The 19,730-nt window shown below is 43.4% G+C and overlaps 1 protein-coding gene across 1 annotated transcript in view; it reads left to right on the top strand.

Annotated features, from left to right (window-relative positions):
• inhbb (inhibin subunit beta B) overlaps window positions 1-16,652 on the top strand; it is a 40,367-nt gene extending 23,715 nt beyond the window's left edge. Inside the window, exon 2 of the mRNA XM_057853389.1 lies at window positions 14,301-16,652. Within this exon, the coding sequence (XP_057709372.1) occupies window positions 14,301-15,118 (818 nt within the window). The 3' untranslated portion in view covers window positions 15,119-16,652. The remainder of the gene's footprint in view (window positions 1-14,300) is intronic.
• The last annotated feature ends 3,078 nt before the right edge of the window (window positions 16,653-19,730 follow it).

The following is a 19,730-nucleotide window of genomic DNA, read 5'->3' as shown; positions in this document are numbered from 1 at the left end:
GCTTATCACAGCCAACTCCAGGCAGAAGACTGGGTACACCCTGAACGGGTCTCCAGCCAGTCGCAAGGCACAGCCATTCATGCACACACTAACACCCAGGGACAATTTGGAGTTTTCAATCAGTATACCACGCATGTTTTTTAGGGACGTGGCAGGAATTCGCAGAAAACCCGCGGAGGCATAGGAAGAACATGCAAATTGCACCCATGATCCCAGAACTGTAAGGTCGAAGGGAGCCTATCACAGCTAACTCCAGGCTGAAGGCGGGTCACCGCCAGCCAGTCACGGGGCACATATAGACACACAACCATTTATTTACGCACTCACACCTGTGTACAATTTTGTGTGTTCAATTAGAATACCATGCATGTTTTTTTGGGATGTGGCAGGAAAAACAACGCAGGCACGGGATGAACATGCAAACTCCACACAGGAAGGCCAAACTGAACACACGATCCCAGAACTGTGAGGTGGACATGCTAACCGCTGTCCCACCGTGCCGCCTTCATATTGTAAATTATTTTTCAACAAGAATAATGCAGAAAAATGCTTGTCTTTATTAAATGCCTCATTGAGTGAGTCCACTCAAATTCACTCGCGCTTTGCCGCACACGCTGCCAGTGTTGTTAATCTTACTTTAAAAAAGTAATTAATTACAGTTACAAATTACTTCTCCCAAAAAGTAATTGTGTTAGTAACTCAGTTACCAGAATGTAAGATTAATTAGTTACTTGGCAAAGTAACTGGTGATAATTTTCATGGTTTTCGTTTTCTCCAAAAAAACAAAACAAAACAAAACAAAACAAAACAAAAAACAGGTCACACAGTGTGAAGTTTAAAGAGGTTTTGGGACAATTGGCCCTAGCCCAATTCTTTACCCTAAACAGAACTAGACACAGGGGTATTGCGGGTATTGCGATAACTAGATAGTAACGTTTGCTATGTGAGGAAGCCATTTAAAGTTGTGACTCAACCGTTAAAGTTGTTAAAATTTCTCCCGTTATTGCATTAGTTCCCTTCTGTCTACTTTCGACATGTGTAAGTTTTAAAACTGTTTTATTTTTAAAGATACATTCAAGTCATGATTTTGCCGATTTAGGAGCATTTTAGATAAAAAGTTACTTAGGTTCGCTAGGAACGTTCTCTACCACAGAGCCTCCCTGAGAGGTCTATTGCTTTAAGATGGCGTTTTTTTTACTAACGCATCTAGTTTTTTATACATGTTGCTCATGCCACCGTGTCTGCCATTTGCATCCAGTTCTATAATATGTGATATCTACCGTAGCATCATGTGGGCGTAGTTTGGAGGGTATCGGCTACAGGCAGGTATTATTGGAGCCACCTAGCATCGCGTTTGCAACGGCGTCACAACTCCCTTGCACCCTCACCACTCCTGCTCTGCTCTCTTGTCTCCGTGAGTCCGTGTTAGGTTTTGTGTTGGTTTCTCCTAGTGTGACTTGTCCCTGTGATTACCCATTGCTCTCACCTGTGTGCTCTCCCAGTGTATCCTGCAATCTGCATCCACCTGTGTTACCCAGCTGTTCCTTGTCTCGTTACCCCTTGTCTGCGTATATAATGACCCAGTTTCTTGTCACTCCTTGTTGCGTCATTGTCTATGTCAATGTCAGCGTCCATGTCCTTGTAAAAGCCAAGATCCTGTCCAAGCCCTCGTGTATCCGTCCCTCCGATTTAAGTAAGTTTTGTTTGAATCTTGCCCTTTTGATCCCCAGTGGTTTTGGTTGTACTTTGTGTTTTTGTTAGATATCATTAAAACGTTTTTTGAGTTCATCGCCATCTGCCTCCTGCCTTGCATTTTTGTTTCCTGCGTTTGGGTCCACACACACCTGCCTGCCCAGCATTTCCTGACAGAATGACGCAACCACTTGTGGACCCAGCGGGAAAAATTCGCCACCGGCGTGCACGCCGACGACCATCCGCCCGTTCCCCTGATTATGTTTTTCCTCGACACATTTTTTTGGATTCAGATTTTTCTGATTTTGAGGAAGATCATAATTTATGTGATCTTCTCTCCGATTCCGATTCTGATTTTGATTTTATGCCCTCTGTCTCCCCTGAGTATTTTTCTTTCCACCCTCCGCTCTCTGCGTCCCGTTCGGAGATCCAAGCCGAAGACTCCTACCTGGGATCCCGTTGGGCCCTCTATCGGGGACCCCCCCGGGGTGGTCTGCGGGGTCGACCAGGCTCGTTGCGGCCTAATGAGGCTGTTCTGCCGCTTCTGAAACATGAAGGCACTCGCCAAAAGCCTCGGCGTGGTCGTCAACGCAGACGGCACACTGCAGTGCCGACGTCGTGGCTTCCTGAAGCTACCATGCCGACGTCCCGGCCTCCCGCGCCAATGTCCCGGTCTCCTGCACCGATGTCCAAACTGCCCGAGGTGCCCGTCCCGGCGCCTCGTCGCCTAGTCCCCGTCCCGGCACCTTGCCGTCTGGCCTCCAGTCCTGTGCCCGCGCCGACTCCCCGCAGTCAAGTTCCTCCCGCGCCGACTCCCCGCAGTCAAGTGGCTCCCGCGCCGGCTCCCCGCAGTCAAGTGGCTCCCGCCCCGGCTCCCCGCAGTCAAGTGGCTCCCGCCCCGGCTCCCCGCAGTCAATCTCCTCCCGCGCCGGCTCCCTGCAGTCAAGTGGCTCCCGCGCCGGCTCCCCGCAGTCAATCTCCTCCTGCGCCGGCTCCCCGCAATCAATCCCCTCCCGCGCCGACTCCCCGCAGTCAAGTGCCCGCGCCGACTCCCCGCAGTCAAGTGCCCGCGCCGGCTCCCCGCAGTCAAGTGCCCGCGCCGGCTCCCCGCAGTCAAGTGCCCGCGCCGGCTCCACGCAGTCAAGTGCCCGCGCCGGCTCCACGCAGTCAAGTGCCCGCGCCGGCTCCACGCAGTCAAGTGCCAGCGCCGGCTCCACGCAGTCAAGTGCCCGCGCCGACTCCACGCAGTCAAGTGCCCGCGCCGACTGCTCCTGTTGACTCCTGCGAGCCCGCTGCTGTCCCGCCAGCAGACTCCTGCGACCCCGCTGCTGTCCCGCCAGCAGACTCCTGCGACTCCGCTGCTGTCCCGCCAGCAGTCTCCTGCGACTCCGCTGCTGTCCCGCCAGCAGTCTCCTGCGACTCCGCTGCTGTCCCGCCAGCAGTCTCCTGCGACTCCGCTGCTGTCCCGCCAGCAGACTCCTGCGACTCCGCTGCTGTCCCGCCAGCAGACTCCTGCGACTCCGCTGCTGTCCCGCCAGCAGACTCCTGTGACTCCGCTGCTGTCCCGCCAGCAGACTCCTGCGACTCCTGCGACTCCGCTGCCGTCCCGCCAGCAGACTCCTGCGACTCCGCTGCCGTCACGCCAGCGGACGACGACGACTCCGCTGCCGTCACGCCAGCGGACGACGACGACTCCGCTGCCGTCACGCCAGCGGACGACGACGACTCCGCTGCCGTCACGCCAGCGGTCGACGACGACTCCGCTGCCGTCACGCCAGCGGACGACGACGACTCTGCTGCCGTCACGCCAGCTGACGACGACGACGACTACGCTGCCGTCCCGCCAGCAGCAGACGACGACTCAGACGCCGTCCCGCCAGCAGACGACGACGACTCAGACGCCGTCCCGCCAGCAGACGACGACGACTCAGACACCGTCCCGCCAGCAGACGATGACAACTCAGACGCTGTCCCACCAGCAGACGACGACTACTCAGACGCTGTCCCGCCAGCAGACGACGACAACGACTCAGACTCAGACGCCGACTCAGTTCCTGCTCCGCCCGACTCTGACGACGACTCTGTTTCTGGTCCGCCCGACGACCCCGACTCTGTTCCTGGTCCGCCCGACGACCCCGACTCTGTTCCTGGTCCGCCCGACGACCCCGACTCTGTTCCTGGTCCGCCCGACGACTCCGACTCTGTTCCTGGTCCGCACGACGACTTAGTTCCTGAACCTCGCCCCGACGATGCTGCTCCCCGCTTCCTGCCACGACGTGGCGGCATGGACGACCAAGCACTACCTCGTCTGGGACGCCCGCCTGATCTGCCTGTGCGGTCGCCCAACGTCTGGCGCCCCGGGCGCCCTCCCGATCGACCCGTGCGGTCGTCCCATGTCTGGCGACCAGGTCGCCCGCCTGACTAATTCTAATGGGCTGACGTTGCTCCCTCCTCCGGGCCCTCTTTCTGCCCGCCATGTTTAGGACTTTTCGTTTCTTCGGGACGTCTGGGATCCATCCTTTGAGGGGGGGGTACTGTTAGGTTTTGTGTTGGTTTCTCCTAGTGTGACTTGTCCCTGTGATTACCCATTGCTCTCACCTGTGTGCTCTCCCAGTGTCCTGCAATCTGCATCCACCTGTGTTACCCAGCTGTTCCTCGTCTCGTTACCCCTTGTCTGCGTATATAATGACCCAGTTTCTTGTCACTCCTTGTTGCGTCATTGTCTATGTCAATGTCAGGCGTCCATGTCCGTGTAAAAGCCAAGATCCTGTCCAAGCCCTTGTGTATCCGTCCCTCCGATTTAAGTAAGTTTTGTTTGAATCTTGCCCTTTTGATCCCCAGTGGTTTTGGTTGTACTTTGTGTTTTTGTTAGATATCATTAAAATGTTTTTTGAGTTCATCGCCATCTGCCTCCTGCCTTGCATTTTTGTTTCCTGCGTTTGGGTCCACACACACCTGCCTGCCCAGCATTTCCTGACAGTCCGTCCCTCTGACTTTTCTCGCGTCATTCAACCAACATAATAATGCATAGTAATGCACGCCTTTCCCGCCTCAGTAACGGTAACAGCGTTGCCAAGATGAGAAAAGAGATTAATTGCTCACTACTGAAAAAAATAACACCGTTAGTAACGCCGTTATATTCTAACGCCGTTATTAACAACACTGCATGCTGCCGATAAAAGCTTCACACTTACCCAATGAATGAGAGGGCACTGCACACTTCAGACTGGGCTGCAAGTTTAATGGTGATTAATACATTTGTGCCTTCGGTCGTAGAGCTACCGAGGCTTCGCTGGCCAGAGCAAAGCTACAAACCTGTCAATCATCCTTAACGTAAAGTACCAAACGCCAGCTGCACTGTTTACCAAGAAAAACAGTTTGGCCGCACTGCCTAGCAGGAGGGAAAATGGGTGGCTGTACGAACATGATGATTTTTTTTTTTTTTTTTAAATTGAAAACTCGATCCTTTTCACCCGATTCCGATCCTCTGAAAAATGGCGCAATTGGCCCGATTTCCGATCACGTGATCAGACTGGGGACATCCCTAATTTATAGAGACAAGTTTCCTGAGCGAAATATGGGTGGCGCCATCTAGGAAAACGTCTGCTCTGAACTTCCGGTTTGGAAAGAACAACGTGAATTGCAGTTGAAGTAAGCAGTGTGTTTGGCAAAGTTAAAACTGCAAAATCAAGCCAGAGGAACACACGGAATCTCCAAAAATGGATTCAGAGCGACGTAGACGAGATTGTATGATTGTTCTTATCACTTTGTTGATCATTCGTGGACAAAAATATAATGTGGGTATAGATTGATACGCCACTTGAGTGACTGTAATGAGATGGAATTACACATTATATTATATTTGCCGAACGCAGAAGGGCTCACACGGATTTTGTTGTTACATGCAAAAACTACAAGGTATGTACACTACCGTTCAAAAGTTTGGGGTCTAAGCCACCCCAAACTTTTGAACCGTAGAGTACAGTACATATAAACAAAAATAGTAGGTCATTAAAAAAAAAAAAAAAATGCAGATATTGATTGCAATAACACATTTGGACAACATGATTCCATTTGTTGTTTTATTTAAAACAATTGGTGCATGTGCAAAACAGGTTAAAAAAAAAAAATCACAATTTATTAAAATATTAGAAAAAAATAGCATACAAGAACTTGCAACGTGCCTTGCAAAAGTATTCGGCCCCCTTGAACCTTGCAACCTTTCGCCACATTTCAGGCTTCAAACATAAAGATATAAAATTTTAATTTTTTGTCAAGAATCAACAGCAAGTGGGACACAATCGTGACGTGGAACAAAATTTATTGGATAATTTAAACTTTTTTAACAAATAAAAAACTGAAAAGTGGGGCGTGCAATATTATTCGGCCCCCTTGCGTTAATACTTTGTAGCCCCACCTTTTGCTCCAATTACAGCTGCAAGTCGCTTGAGGTATGTTTCTATCAGTTTTGCACATCGAGAGACTGACATTCTTGCCCATTCTTCCTTGCAAAACAGCTCGAGCTCAGTGAGGTTGGATGGAGAGTGTTTGTGAACAGCAGTCTTCAGCTCTTTCCACAGATCTCGATTGGATTCAGGTCTGGACTTTGACTTGGCCATTCTAACACCTGGATACGTTTATTTTTGAACCATTCCATTGTAGATTTGGCTTTATGTTTTGGATCATTGTCCTGTTGGAAGATAAATCTCCGTCCCAGTCTCAGGTCTTGTGCAGATACCAACAGGTTTTCTTCCAGAATGTTCCTGTATTTGGCTGCATCCATCTTCCCGTCAATTTTAACCATCTTCCCTGTCCCTGCTGAAGAAAAGCAGGCCCAAACCATGATGCTGCCACCACCATGTTTGACAGTGGGGATGATGTGTTCAGGGTGATGAGCTGTGTTGCTTTTACGCCAAATCGTTTTGCATTGTGGCCAAAAAGTTCAATTTTGGTTTCATCTAACCAGAGCACCTTCTTCCACATGTTTGGTGTGTCTCCCAGGTGGCTTGTGGCAAACTTTAAACGAGACTTTTTATGGATATCTTTGAGAAATGGCTTTCTTCTTGCCACTCTTCCATAAAGGCCAGATTTGTGCAGTGCGATTGTTGTCCTATGGACAGACTCTCCCACCTCAGCTGTAGATCTCTGCAGTTCATCCAGAGTGATCATGGGCCTCTTGGCTGCATCTCTGATCAGTTTTCTCCTTGTTTGAGAAGAAAGTTTGGAAGGACGGCCGGGTCTTGGTAGATTTGCAGTGGTCTGATGCTCCTTCCATTTCAATATGATGGCTTGCACAGTGCTCCTTGAGATGTTTAAAGCTTGGGAAATCTTTTTGTATCAAAATCCGGCTTTAAACTTCTCCACAACAGTATCTCGGACCTGCCTGGTGTGTTCCTTGGTTTTCATAATGCTCTCTGCACTTTAAACAGAACCCTGAGACTATCACAGAGCAGGTGCATTTATACGGAGACTTGATTACACACAGGTGGATTCTATTTATCATCATCGGTCATTTAGGACAACATTGGATCATTCAGAGATCCTCACTGAACTTCTGGAGTGAGTTTGCTGCACTGAAAGTAAAGGGGTCGAATAATATTGCACGCCCCACTTTTCAGTTTTTTATTTGTTAAAAAAGTTTAAATTATCCAATAAATGTTGTTCCACTTCACGATTGTGTCCCACTTGTTGTTGATTCTTTACAAAAAAATTAAATTTCATATCTTTATGTTTGAAGCCTGAAATGTGGCGAAAGGTTGCAAGATTCAAGGGGCCGAATACTTTTGCAAGGCACTGTATACAGTGGGGAGACCAAGTATTTGATACACTGCCAAATTTGCTGGTTTTCCCACTTGCAAGCCACGTAGAGGTCTATAATTTGTATCATAAGTTCTCTTCAACTGTGAGGGACGGAATCTAATACAAAAATCCAGAAAAAAACATTGTATAATTTTTAAATAATAAATTTGTATTTAACTGCATGAAATAAGTATTTGATACATTACCAACTAGTAAATATTTCGGCTCTCAGTTCTTTTATAAGAACCCCTCCTGTTCTCCACTCATTACCGGAAGTAACTGCACCTGTTTGAGCTTGTTAACTGTATAAAATACACTTGTTCACGTGCTCAAACAAACAAACTCCAACCTCTCCACAATGGCCAAGACCAAAGAGCTGTGTAAGGACATCAGGGATAAAATAATAGACCTGCACAAGGCTGGGATGGGCTACAGGAAAATAAGCAAGCAGCTTGGTGAGAAGGTAACAACTGTTGGAGTGATTATTAGAAAATGGAAGAAGTTCAAGTTGACTGTCAATCTGCCTCGTTCTGGGGCCCCATGCAAGATCTCACCTCGTGGGGCATCGCTGATCATGAGGAAGGTGAGGGATCAGCCCAGAACTACACGGCAGGACCTGGTCAATGACCTGAAGAGAGCTGGAACCACAGTCTCGAAGAAAACCATCGGAGACACATTACGCCATCATGGATTAAAATCCTACAGCGCACGCAAGGTCCCGCTGCTGAAGCCAGTGCATGTCCAGACACGTCTAAAGTTTGCCACTGACCATCTGGATGATCCAGAGGAGCAATGGGAGAAGGTCATGTGGTCGGATGAGACCAGAATTAAACTTTTTGGTCTAAACTCGACTCGTCGTGTTTGGAGGAAAAAGAAGGATGAGTACAACCCCAAGAACACCATCCCAACCGTGAAACATGGAGGAGGAAACATCATTTTTTGGGGCTGCTTCTCTGCCAAGGGTACAGGACGACTGCACCGTATTGAAGGGAGGATGGATGGGGCTATGTATCGCCAGATCTTGCCTGACAACCTCCTTCCTTCAGCGAGAGCCTTGAAGATGGGTCGTGGCTGGGTCTTTCAGCATGACAACGACCCAAAGCACACAGCCAAGGCAACTAAAGAGTTGCTCTGTACGAAGCATCTTAAGGTCCTGGAGTGGCCTAGCCAGTCACCAGATCTGAACCCGATAGAAAATCTATGGAGGGAGCTGAAAGTCTGTGTTGCCCGGCAGCAGCCTTGAAACCTGAGGCTCTGGAGAAGATCTGCATGGAGGAGTGGGCCAAAATCCCTGCTGCAGTGTGTGCAAACCTTGTCAAGGACTACAGGAAAAGTTTGGTATCTGTAATAGCAAACAAAGGTTTCTGTACAAAATATTACGTTTGTTTTTTGTGATGTATCAAATACTTATTTCATGCAATTAAATGCAAATTTATTATTTAAAAATCATACAACGTGATTTTCTGTTTTTTTGTATTAGATTCCGTCCCTCACACTTGAAGAGAACTTATGATACAAATTACAGACCTCTACATGCTTTGCAAGGGAGAAAACCAGCAAAATCGGCAGTGTATCAAATACTTGTTCTCCCCACTGTATGTACAGGGGTTGGACAAAGTAATGGAAACACCTAACATTTTGGCATCATAATCATTGAACATAATTGTTCAAGAATGGCATAAGGAACATTCTAATAAAGTGGAGCATCTCGTATCGCCGGCGCAATCCCCAGACCTCAATATTATTGTGCATTTATGGTCAGGTTTAGAGATTCAATTAAGACATCGATTTCCACCGCTATCCTCGCTAAAAGAGGTAGAGGATATTTGAATTTGAAGAATTGCTTAAAATTCCTTTGGAAACAATTCACAAGTTGTATGAATTAATACCTCGGAGAATTGAGACTAATTGCCACAAAAGGCGGACCTACAAAATATTAAATTAATTTTTGTTTCGTTTTTGTTGTTTTGTTTCCATTATTTTGTCCAAACCCTGTAAATATTGTTTAATTTTTAATTTTGATACTGGAATTAAATATATGGCGGAAAACACTCAGGTGACTTGAAGTTCCGCTCTGAGACCCCAATTTGACCAAAATTCAAAATGCATGCGTGATACATCATTGGAAAGCTTAAAATCTCAATTTTCTGGAGGAAGGAAAATTTTGAACAGGAAGGCTTTTAAAAAGAAAAAAAAATTAAACAGCAAAACCCTAACTGGAGGCGAGAGCACACGAGAGCAGAATTAAAGACGCCATGATTTTAACGAGATATTATTATATTATCCATGTAGCATGTATCATCGAGTGTTAAGACACAGATGTGAATGGCCACAGCCGGATTTTTGGGGGATTTTATGGTTGAAACATGGTAATATAAAAAGGGTCGCGATGCAGAAATCGCAGACATCAAGGACTGGTCGAGCTGTTCTTTTTCATATATTTACCCTTTTAAACGTTTATTTTCCCCCTAATTTTTCTTTGTTTGGATCGATCATTTATCAGTTAACATATTGGGGAAAATGCGACAGTAACAAAAAAATACAATTAATCGATAGTTAATGAGGTAGGTATCCGTGATTTTTTTACAGACACCATTTTTTTCAGTGTAACGTAATTTGTTTAAACGATTAAAATATGCGAGTAAGTAATTTTTTTAAAGTCTTTTTTTTTAAAAAAAAAAAACAACAAAATATTAGACATCAATCAATGATTCTAAGCTAAAAATGACAGACATTTTGTTTAATAAATATAATTACTTACCTTCTTTTTATGGCTGGGTTGAAACAAAAGCAGTTGCGCGACGTCTGTAAACGTTGGTTTCCAGGGTAAAAGGGACAAATTAAAAATAGTTCGGGGGTTTAATGCGCCATGAATCTGCTATTGCAGCATATAGACATATTGTTCTATCAAAAACAACAGTTCTATTGGCTTAACTGCCAAAAATATTCAACATGTCTTATTGTTGTGTCTTTCCTTCCTCTGTTAAGATGAATATGTTTGCGTGTCTGAATACATTGCCAGCCTTTAATTCACATGTATAATTAGTTTGTATGGCATTGATAGTGCTCACTTTCCTGTAGATAAGCAAACACACACATACTGTAATTAAAAATTAAGGGTTGTCACTCCTTTTCAAGTACCTCAATTAAGGGATTAATATTTTTCTATTTTCCATGCGTATGTATGTATCTGTGTGTATATGCGTGTATGTATCCGATGCGTCTTCTTGGTATCGCATATGAAACTATCAAGTAAAATGTCTGTCTAAGGGCCTATATTGACTTCTGTAAACACTGCGTGTGCATGCATGTGATGTCACGGATGCTTTCCCGTCACACTACAAATCGCATATGTTTGTGCAATATTAACACAAATATCAGAAGAAACAAAAAAAACTTGAATTGGGAATGAGTGCCTTTAGCCTTAAATTTACCATTTATTATTATTATTATCACAAACCTTTCATTCATTCATCTTCTGATTTGCTTATCCTCGCAAGGGTTGTGGGGATGCTGGAGCCTACAGGATCCCAGCTAATAACGGGCTGGAGGCAGGGTACACCTTGAATTGGTTGCCAGACAGTATCGCAAACCTAAGTACCATCAATTCAATCTTAAACAGTTCAACTATTTACATAGTACATCTTCTAAATCAGGTGTGTTCAAACTATTCCACGATTGGGTGCAGGTTTTCATTCCAACTGATAAAGACGACCCTTTTCACCAATCTAGTTTCTTACAAGTGTAGTGTTAGTTGACCGCAGTCAGGTGCTGCACAAACCCCATTGGTTTAATTGTCTGCGGTGAATCAACATCCGTTTTTCATTATCGGCTTCGGGCCAATATGCATACTGCCTTTAAAGTGAATGAAGCCTTCTGCCTTTGTACAAGGGCTGGTCAAAGCTTAGGACAGCAGTTATGCTTCTTGACCATTAGATGTCTCCAAACTAAAATGCTTGGGATTTGTTATCTGAGCAGACCATTTGACCTGGGCATCACAATGCAATTATCCATAATATGCTAAGTCCATGACCGCATATATCGATATCGGTTTGATATCGGTATCAAAGGTGGAGTTTGACTTTTGTTGGAGGAGGGGCAAAACATGTTGATGGAACCGAAACACAGTGCCATCAATTGAATAACATGACAATATATATCAAACATCTTAAGTTTAAAGAAATCTAAAACTCCATCTTGCCTCCTCATGTGTAGTTTTGGCTAAGCAAAGCAAAAGACTGTTTCAAAGGTTCAAGTCACATGATCTGTTTGAAAAATAATTTTGACCCATTGTGAAATACTTTTTAGGATTCTTGTTCATCTCATTCATTTTTGTTGTTTATTTTTGTCACATTCTGCTACTGGTCAGATTGTGCTTTGTTACAGAGCCGGCTGTGGGGTCGTTCCCGACGTCGCACCTGCAGCTTATTCTAGCTCATCAACAGTAGTATATATACACGGGCGATCCAAGAGAAGGGTGCCGAAATATTAACTTAATGGCCACCATTCGACACCTAGTACTTTCAAGTCGCGTTGTATTTGCTAGCTTGTTCACCAGCTGCCTTTGTTTTGTGATCCTCTACCTTGTGCAGGTATTGAGTGTATTTATTTTTGTTGTCTTATTGGCTCGCTGCCCAACCCTTAGTTTGGTATTATTGATCCCCGTTGACCTATTGTCACCGACCCATTTTGATATTCCCTCTTTTACGCAATCGCGGGCTTTGTTTTGTTTATATTTGATGAATCCCTGAACGCTCCCCCTCAGTTGTTGTCTGCTCTTGGGTCCAATCTTGTTTTACGCATTTGCCGGCCATAACAATTTTATTGTTTTACAACTTTTATAGACAACATTTTAATGGCCAGGTTTTTATTTCAACAGGGAAGCTCAGAATTTTTTACGTTAGGCCTTATCTTTGAGTTAGCGGGGGTTTAATTATTTGGTGGAGTTGATTTCAACAAATTCCGTGCAATTTGTCAGTTACTTGTCGGTTTCAGGGCTCCGGAGTGGCTAAGCTACCGCGAGTGCAAGATGGATATTTTAAACCTAAGCTTTCAAAAGCTTTAACAACAACTGAGGTTGAACTGAGGATTGAACACTAACAGTGTCAAGATATACATACTGTATATATGTACATTTTGTAAGTTAATTTTATTAATTATTATTATTATATATTATATATTATTATATCATATTATATTTTATTATATTATAATTTCAAGGTCATCAACATGTTTTGCCTACCTGCCACAAAAGTTTTTTGCTTACGTTTACAAAGAATGTTGCAGCTATGCTCCTCGCTTTGCTTACAACAGCCATACATAAAGGTAGTCCCTGGGTTACGACGTACTTATCTGACGTGATTTTGACTTTACAATGCCGGAGTTCCATCCGCCATTTTGTTTCCATTCAGTTTAAACAAATATATATTGTCGAGTTGCAGCCTTCCATGATGGGTGGCTGAACAGATTCGCACGACAAAGGGTCACTGATGGTTCTCGTATGAGTTGTGCTGGCTTGTAGCTCAGGCATGGACAGCGTTTTAGCGTATCCGGGCAGCGAGCCGTGAAAACCGTGCAACAACAGAAAAACGAACAACGAGTCTCGCGATGCAAGCCAGTTATATACCCAGGCTGCGTTCAATGACCAGAAGCGGCTCGTAAAAATCAAAACAATAACAGAAGGGGGCCATAGGCCTAATAACCCCAACTTCACTACAATATATATATATATAATGTTGACTTTTGTTTTGTGATGCATGCTTTTATTTTGGCGCAGGAAGCCCAGAGCAGGTACTTTCGCACGCGAGTAAGACTGCATGTTCACACAAAGGATGCGTGCACACGCAAGGAAGAGGGCGTGGGCAAGAGACGAGTGAGAGAGAGAGGGCATAGTGTACAGCTGCAAGCCTGCGCGCACATTTATTGCTTGTGAAGCATCCAACGAGACAACGCCTGTATATAACAACTTTTATACAGTTTATTGTGCGTTTTCATTTGTGGTCGAATACTTGGGACGAGTTTATGTGATTGTTTTTGATGATGTGCAAACGCTAACTGATACGTGCTAATTGTTTGTGTGGATTGTATTGTATTTGTTGACTTATTTGGGTTAATAGATAACACTTTATTTGACGGTGGCGTCATAAGACTGCCATAAGACCGTCATAATTATGACATGACATCATCTGGCAAATTATGTCACTAACACAATTTATGATTTATGTCCAGCTCAGATCTTTACATCCATTCAAAAGTGAGATAATTTGCCAGATGACACAAAATGACATCTGTTGTAAGCATTCATTAATGCTCTAATGAAACAACTGGAACAGTAACTGAAGAAATAGCAATTATAATTCGCATTGAACATTAATTTTTATTATTATTTCCATCTGTAGCACTGCAATGCATGCTAGGAGGCATGTTGGATGACAACAGTGTTAACCGCAGGTGGCAGCAGAGGTTGATTGTCTCCCCCAAGGGAGCAGTGATGGCCAAATGAAGCTTCTTAAAGCCATGGAGCTTTGCAGCCAATTGGTTCAGAGCTTCATGGTTCATTTGGTCTTAGAAAGTCTTATGATGCCACTGTCAAATGAAGTTTTACCGGTTAATATCTTCTAGTTCAAATATCCCTTATGTATGAACAAATGCCATTTTCGTGTCAAATTTGGTGGGGTGCGGCTTATAGTCAGGTGCGCCTTATAGTTTAGTTTAGGGGCAATGTATTCATTTACACAAATAATGTTAATTGACTTAATGCTATGGTTTATCTGTACTGATGTTTTTTTTTTTTTTCTGTGTCCCCACAGATGAAAACACATCCTCAAAGTCCAGCATATACTTCCTGATTTCCAATGAAGGCAACCAGAACCTGTATGTGTCACAGGCAAACTTATGGCTGTACTTCCGGGTGTTGCCAGCTGGTTTTGAGAAAGGCCTACGAAGGAAGGTGACAGTGAAGATCCACTACCAGGAAGCTGGATCTCTGAGCAGTGTGGAAGGTGTGCCAGGAGGAGGAGGCGGTGGAGGGCGCTGGGCCTTGGTGGAAAAGCGTGTTGAGCTGAAACGTAGTGGCTGGCATACTTTCCCCCTCTTAGAAGCAGTGCGGGCAGTGTTTGGCAAAGGTAGCCGACGACAGGACCTGGAGGTCCACTGTGAAGGATGCGAGATGGCTGGAGTGGCTCCAGTGTTGGTGGACCCAGGTGACCCCTCTCACCGGCCGTTTCTGGTGGTCCGTGCCAGACAAGTGGACGGAAAGCACCGCATTCGCAAGCGAGGGCTGGAGTGCGACGGCACCAGCGGGGGCCTGTGCTGCCGGCAGCAGTTTTACATCGACTTTCGTCTTATTGACTGGAATGATTGGATCATTGCACCTGCAGGCTATTACGGAAACTACTGTGAGGGCAGTTGCCCAGCTTACATGGCTGGCGTGCCAGGATCAGCTTCTTCCTTCCACACAGCAGTAGTAAACCAGTACCGTATGAGAGGAATCAGCCCAGGTTCGGTCAACTCCTGCTGCATCCCCACCAAACTGAGTACTATGTCCATGCTTTACTTTGATGATGAGTACAACATTGTCAAGAGAGACGTACCCAACATGATTGTGGAGGAGTGTGGCTGTGCTTGAGTTTCTTCGAGCTATCGGAAAAGCCTTTTGTACAAACAGAACCATTTGCACAGTATACAAATACTGTACAAGAAATCTATTACTACTGTAAGTGCGGGCAAGACACACTGTAGTAAATAATCTAGTAACGAAATGTGCGGAGGTTTGATTGCACATGTTCATATGAGTGTATGTATTTATCAGACTGAGTGATATGCCTGCTGTCTGAGTTTCAACTTGACAGCATTGGGAAGCGAAGGGAATGAAGATCACCAAATGGTACTTTGCTCTATTTCGCCATTTTTACTTAAATGCAATGGCCGAGCACCGCCGATAGAAAGAAGATAATAAAGTGACAAGATGAGCCAATGACTTTATTGGCGTTGTCCCCAGTCTCCCTAACTTGTTCCTCAGGCCCCTAAGTACTTTGAGCACATGGTGGACTTTTAAAAAAATATATTTTAAAAGCACTGACAATTCATCAGCTTACACAATTCAGAACACAAGCACTTCACTAGAACGCCGACAGACATAGTCTGACTGTCCTCTGGTGGAATTAGACCAGCAGCGCTTAACGCCTCACAGGATTATTCCCTCTGCACTGCAACGGCCTTGAACCTCATCTTCCTGCCTAACGAGAGAGCTGCAGTCCCTGTAACCATGAGATGATCCGGACTAGACAGATCTCAGAAGTGCGCTTCACTTGTGCACTGGGACTGATTGGGACAGAAGTCACTCTGCCCATGAAGGCTTTGTAGAAGCGGGCACGTGGACACAGAGACGCTCGTTTTGGTGAGTGGCCACAGTGCAGCGCAGCACTTGGAGGAACAGAAATGCACACCTTGATTAGCACTTGTATAAAGAATTGCCTTCCAAGGGGTACTGAGTGTCCTGTCATATCACTAAATAAGTGCCACATGAGCTATGCAATGTATAGTAAACTATACTCCTACTACATGTCCTGTTAGACTGAATCATAGACTTCATTGTGATATTGACGGGACACGGGCCGATTAATAGGGCGTAGCCGTCAAAGCTGACCGAGTGGAATCACAGACAAAGAGCTTTTTTTGTTGGAAATTCTTCTGAATAAATGCTTAAATCCCTGAATTCTTTATAGATATGGACGTAAAACAGTCTCGATTTTTGGTTAAAAGCAAAAAAAAAACAAAACGTGCAGTTAGCATTTATTTTACGTAAATATGTCGAAGTACGATGCTAGTCCATCAGTCAATGTGGTGGCTGCCATATGTAAACAGAGCTTTGAAAATTCTTGTGAATACATGCTTAAATCCTTGAATTCTTTATACTAGTAGATATGGACGTAAAACAGTCTCGATTCTTGGTTAAAAGCAAAAAAAACGTGCAGTTAGCATCAGTGTTGTTAATCTTACTGAAAAAAAGTAATTAATTATAGTTACAAATTACTTCCCCCAAAAAGTAATTGCGTTAGTAACTCAATTACCTGAATGTAAGAGTAATTAGTTACTTGGCAAAGTAATTGGTGATAATTACTTTTTTTTTTTTCCTCAAAAAAACAAAACAAAACAAAACATTGGCCACACTATGTGAAGTTTTTTGTGAAGGTTTTTGGTACAATTGGCCCGAGCCCAATTCTTTACCCTAATTTACCCTTTACCCTGAATCAACTGTTAAAAGTTGTTAAAATTGCTCCCATTGTTGCATTAGTTCCCTTCTCTCTACTTTCGACATATGAAAGTTTTAAAACTGTTTCATCATTTAAAGATAGATTCAAGTCAAGATTTTGCCGATTTAGAAGTATTTTAGATAAAAAGTTACTTAGGTTCGCTAGGAAGGTTCTCTACAACAGAGCCGTCCTAAAAAGTCTACTGCTTTAAGTGGCGGCTGTCTACTAACGCATTTAGTGCCATGTCTGTCATTTTGCATCTAGTTATATCTATATACAGTACATGTGATATCTACCATGTCTACTATATCTACCATAACATGCGGGCGTAGTTTGTAGGCTATCGGCTACAACATGTATTATTGGAGCTACCTAGCATCGCGTTTGCTCGACGTCACAACTTTCTTGCCTCCTCCCCACTCCTGCTCTGCTCTGTCTTCTCGGTGAGTCCGTCTCCCTCAGACTTTTCGACCAATATAGTAACGCATAGTAACGCATGCCTTTCCGTCCTCAGTAACGGTAATGGCGTTGCCAAGATGAGGAGAGTAATTAATTAGATTACCCACTACTGAAAAAAATAACGCCGTTAGTAACGCCGTTATATTGTAACGCCGTTATTAACAACACTGGTTAGCATTTAATTTACGTAAATATGTCGAAGTATGATGCTAGTCCATCAGTCAATGTGGCGGCTGCCATATGTAAACAGAGCTTTGAAAATTCTTGTGAATACATGCTTAAATCCCTGAATTCTTTATACTAGTAGATACAGACGTAAAACAGTCTCGATTCTTGGTTAAAAGCAAAAAAAACGTGCAGTTAGCATTTTTTTACGTGAATATGTCGAAGTACGATGCTAGTCCATCAGTCAATGTGGCGGCCGCCATATGTATACAGAGCTTTGAAAATTCTTGTGAATAAATGCTTAAATTCCTGAATTCTTTATAGATATGGACATAAAACAGTCTCGATTTTTGGTCGAAAGCAAAAAAAAAAAAAAAAACGTGCAGTTAGCATTTATTTTACATAAATATGTCGAAGTACGATGCTAGTCCATCAGTCAATGTGGCGGCTGCCATATGTAAACAGAGCTTTGAAAATTGTTGTGAATACATGCTTAAATCCCTGAATTCTTTATAGATATGGACGTAAAACTGTTGATTCTTGGTTAAAAGCAAAAAAAATATGCAGTTAGCATTTAATTTACGTAAATATGTCGAAGTAAAATGCTAGTCTGTTAGTAAATGTAGCTAGCGGCCGCCTGATGTAAACAGAGCTTTTCCGGTGAAAATTCTTGTGAATAAATGCTTAAATCCTTGAATTCTCTATAGATATGGACGTAAAACAGTCTCGATTCTTGGTTAAAAGCAAAAAAAAAAAAAAAAAAAAAAAAAAAAAAAAAAAAAAAGTGCAGTTAGCATTTACTTTACGTAAATATGTCAAAGTACAATGCTAGTCTGTGAATGAATGTAGCTTTTCCGGTGAAAATTCTTGTGAATAAATGCTTAAATCCCTGAGTTTTTATAGATATGGACGTAAAACAGTCTCGATTCTTGGTTAAAAGCAAAAAAACGTGCAGTTAGCATTTATTTTACGTAAATATGTCAAAGGATGGTGCTAGTCTGTTGGACAATGTGGTGCCAGCCTTACAACAAAGAGCTTTTTACGTTGAAAATTCTTGTGAAAAAACGAAAAATGAATAATTACTTTGAATCCTCGAACAAATCACTCCTGAGACAATCCTTCCTGTTTGTATGCGGTACAGCTTTTGTACTTTTTCAACATAAATCCAGCGTTGGACTGCTACATGTGTCGGTACGACCGACTGTGGCTCAGTGAAGGTCGAATCTGACCCGTCAATATCATTATGAAGTCTATGACCGAATGCTCTTTCGCTGAAGAATTTTACTGTATCTTGTGTTTGCGTTCTCACTCTTTCCCTCTTCGGTCCTTAATCAATACTTGAAATGTAATCTTTCGCATCCTTTCTAAAGCGAATGATTGTTGTGATGTTTGCACTGAAAAGTTGCAGGATTAGTGAAATAAAAACTGCCATTGAAAAGTTATTTTTATAGTAAGAAAAGAAACTGAATTTTGTGTCAGAGATATTTTACATAACTAATGGAACCAAAGAGGCCATAATTTTAGCTATTGTACCAAGAGGGCATGGTCACTGAGTGTACGATACTGTTTTGATCATTTGCAAAAGGCCTACTTGTATCAGGGTACAATATATGATTCTCTTTGTCAATACGCAACACTTTTGATCTTTAATTCTATTTTGTTGTTGTTGTTGTTTCCGTTTTCTATTTAATAAAACACTATTTTAGTTGTTGTTTAAGAATTATCTAGCCAAATAAATGATGTCTGTACAGTTTCTGTAAAATAAAATGTTTTCTTAAATATTTTGTAACTGTAAAATGACTTTTCGCCTCTTGTTTTTTTGATCCTCAGGAAAACGGGTTGGTCTTGTGGTTGAACGTGTCAGAGCCCAAAACAAAATTTCTCACAAAGGTGTTTTGGGCTTATCCTAACTGCAATTTAAAAGGTGTGGCTGGAAGACAACAAGTTAAATACATGCTTTGTACTTCAGCCTGTGTCTATACTAGTTTTAACACACGACTTGCCGCCATCTGACTGATTACCTCTCATTAGCTAGAACAGTAATTACAACTATGATTAAAGGTTTCAGTGTCACAAGTATATTGTCAGCTGGCACGCTGATTCATACACCTTTCTGATTCCAAATTGTCTGCCGTGTGCACAGTAACGCCTATTGCCACATCTTGAATTTGCATTCAATCTTTCTGTTTCATAAGATTCATGTTGCATCATCTGACTGTACCAACACCTAACAACAGCTGGATTACGCATAATGTTTTAGTGTCATCTGAAAAGAGATTGTTTACCAGTCGAGCGAGATAAAAGCTTTAAATATAGCTAATGGAATCTGTTGATGGACGCAGTGAGATTTGTTTAGCTGCA

Source organism: Corythoichthys intestinalis, chromosome 12 (assembly GCF_030265065.1).
Source record: "Corythoichthys intestinalis isolate RoL2023-P3 chromosome 12, ASM3026506v1, whole genome shotgun sequence".
Taxonomy (NCBI): Eukaryota; Metazoa; Chordata; class Actinopteri; order Syngnathiformes; family Syngnathidae; genus Corythoichthys; species Corythoichthys intestinalis.
This window is presented reverse-complemented; position numbering and strand designations above follow the sequence as displayed.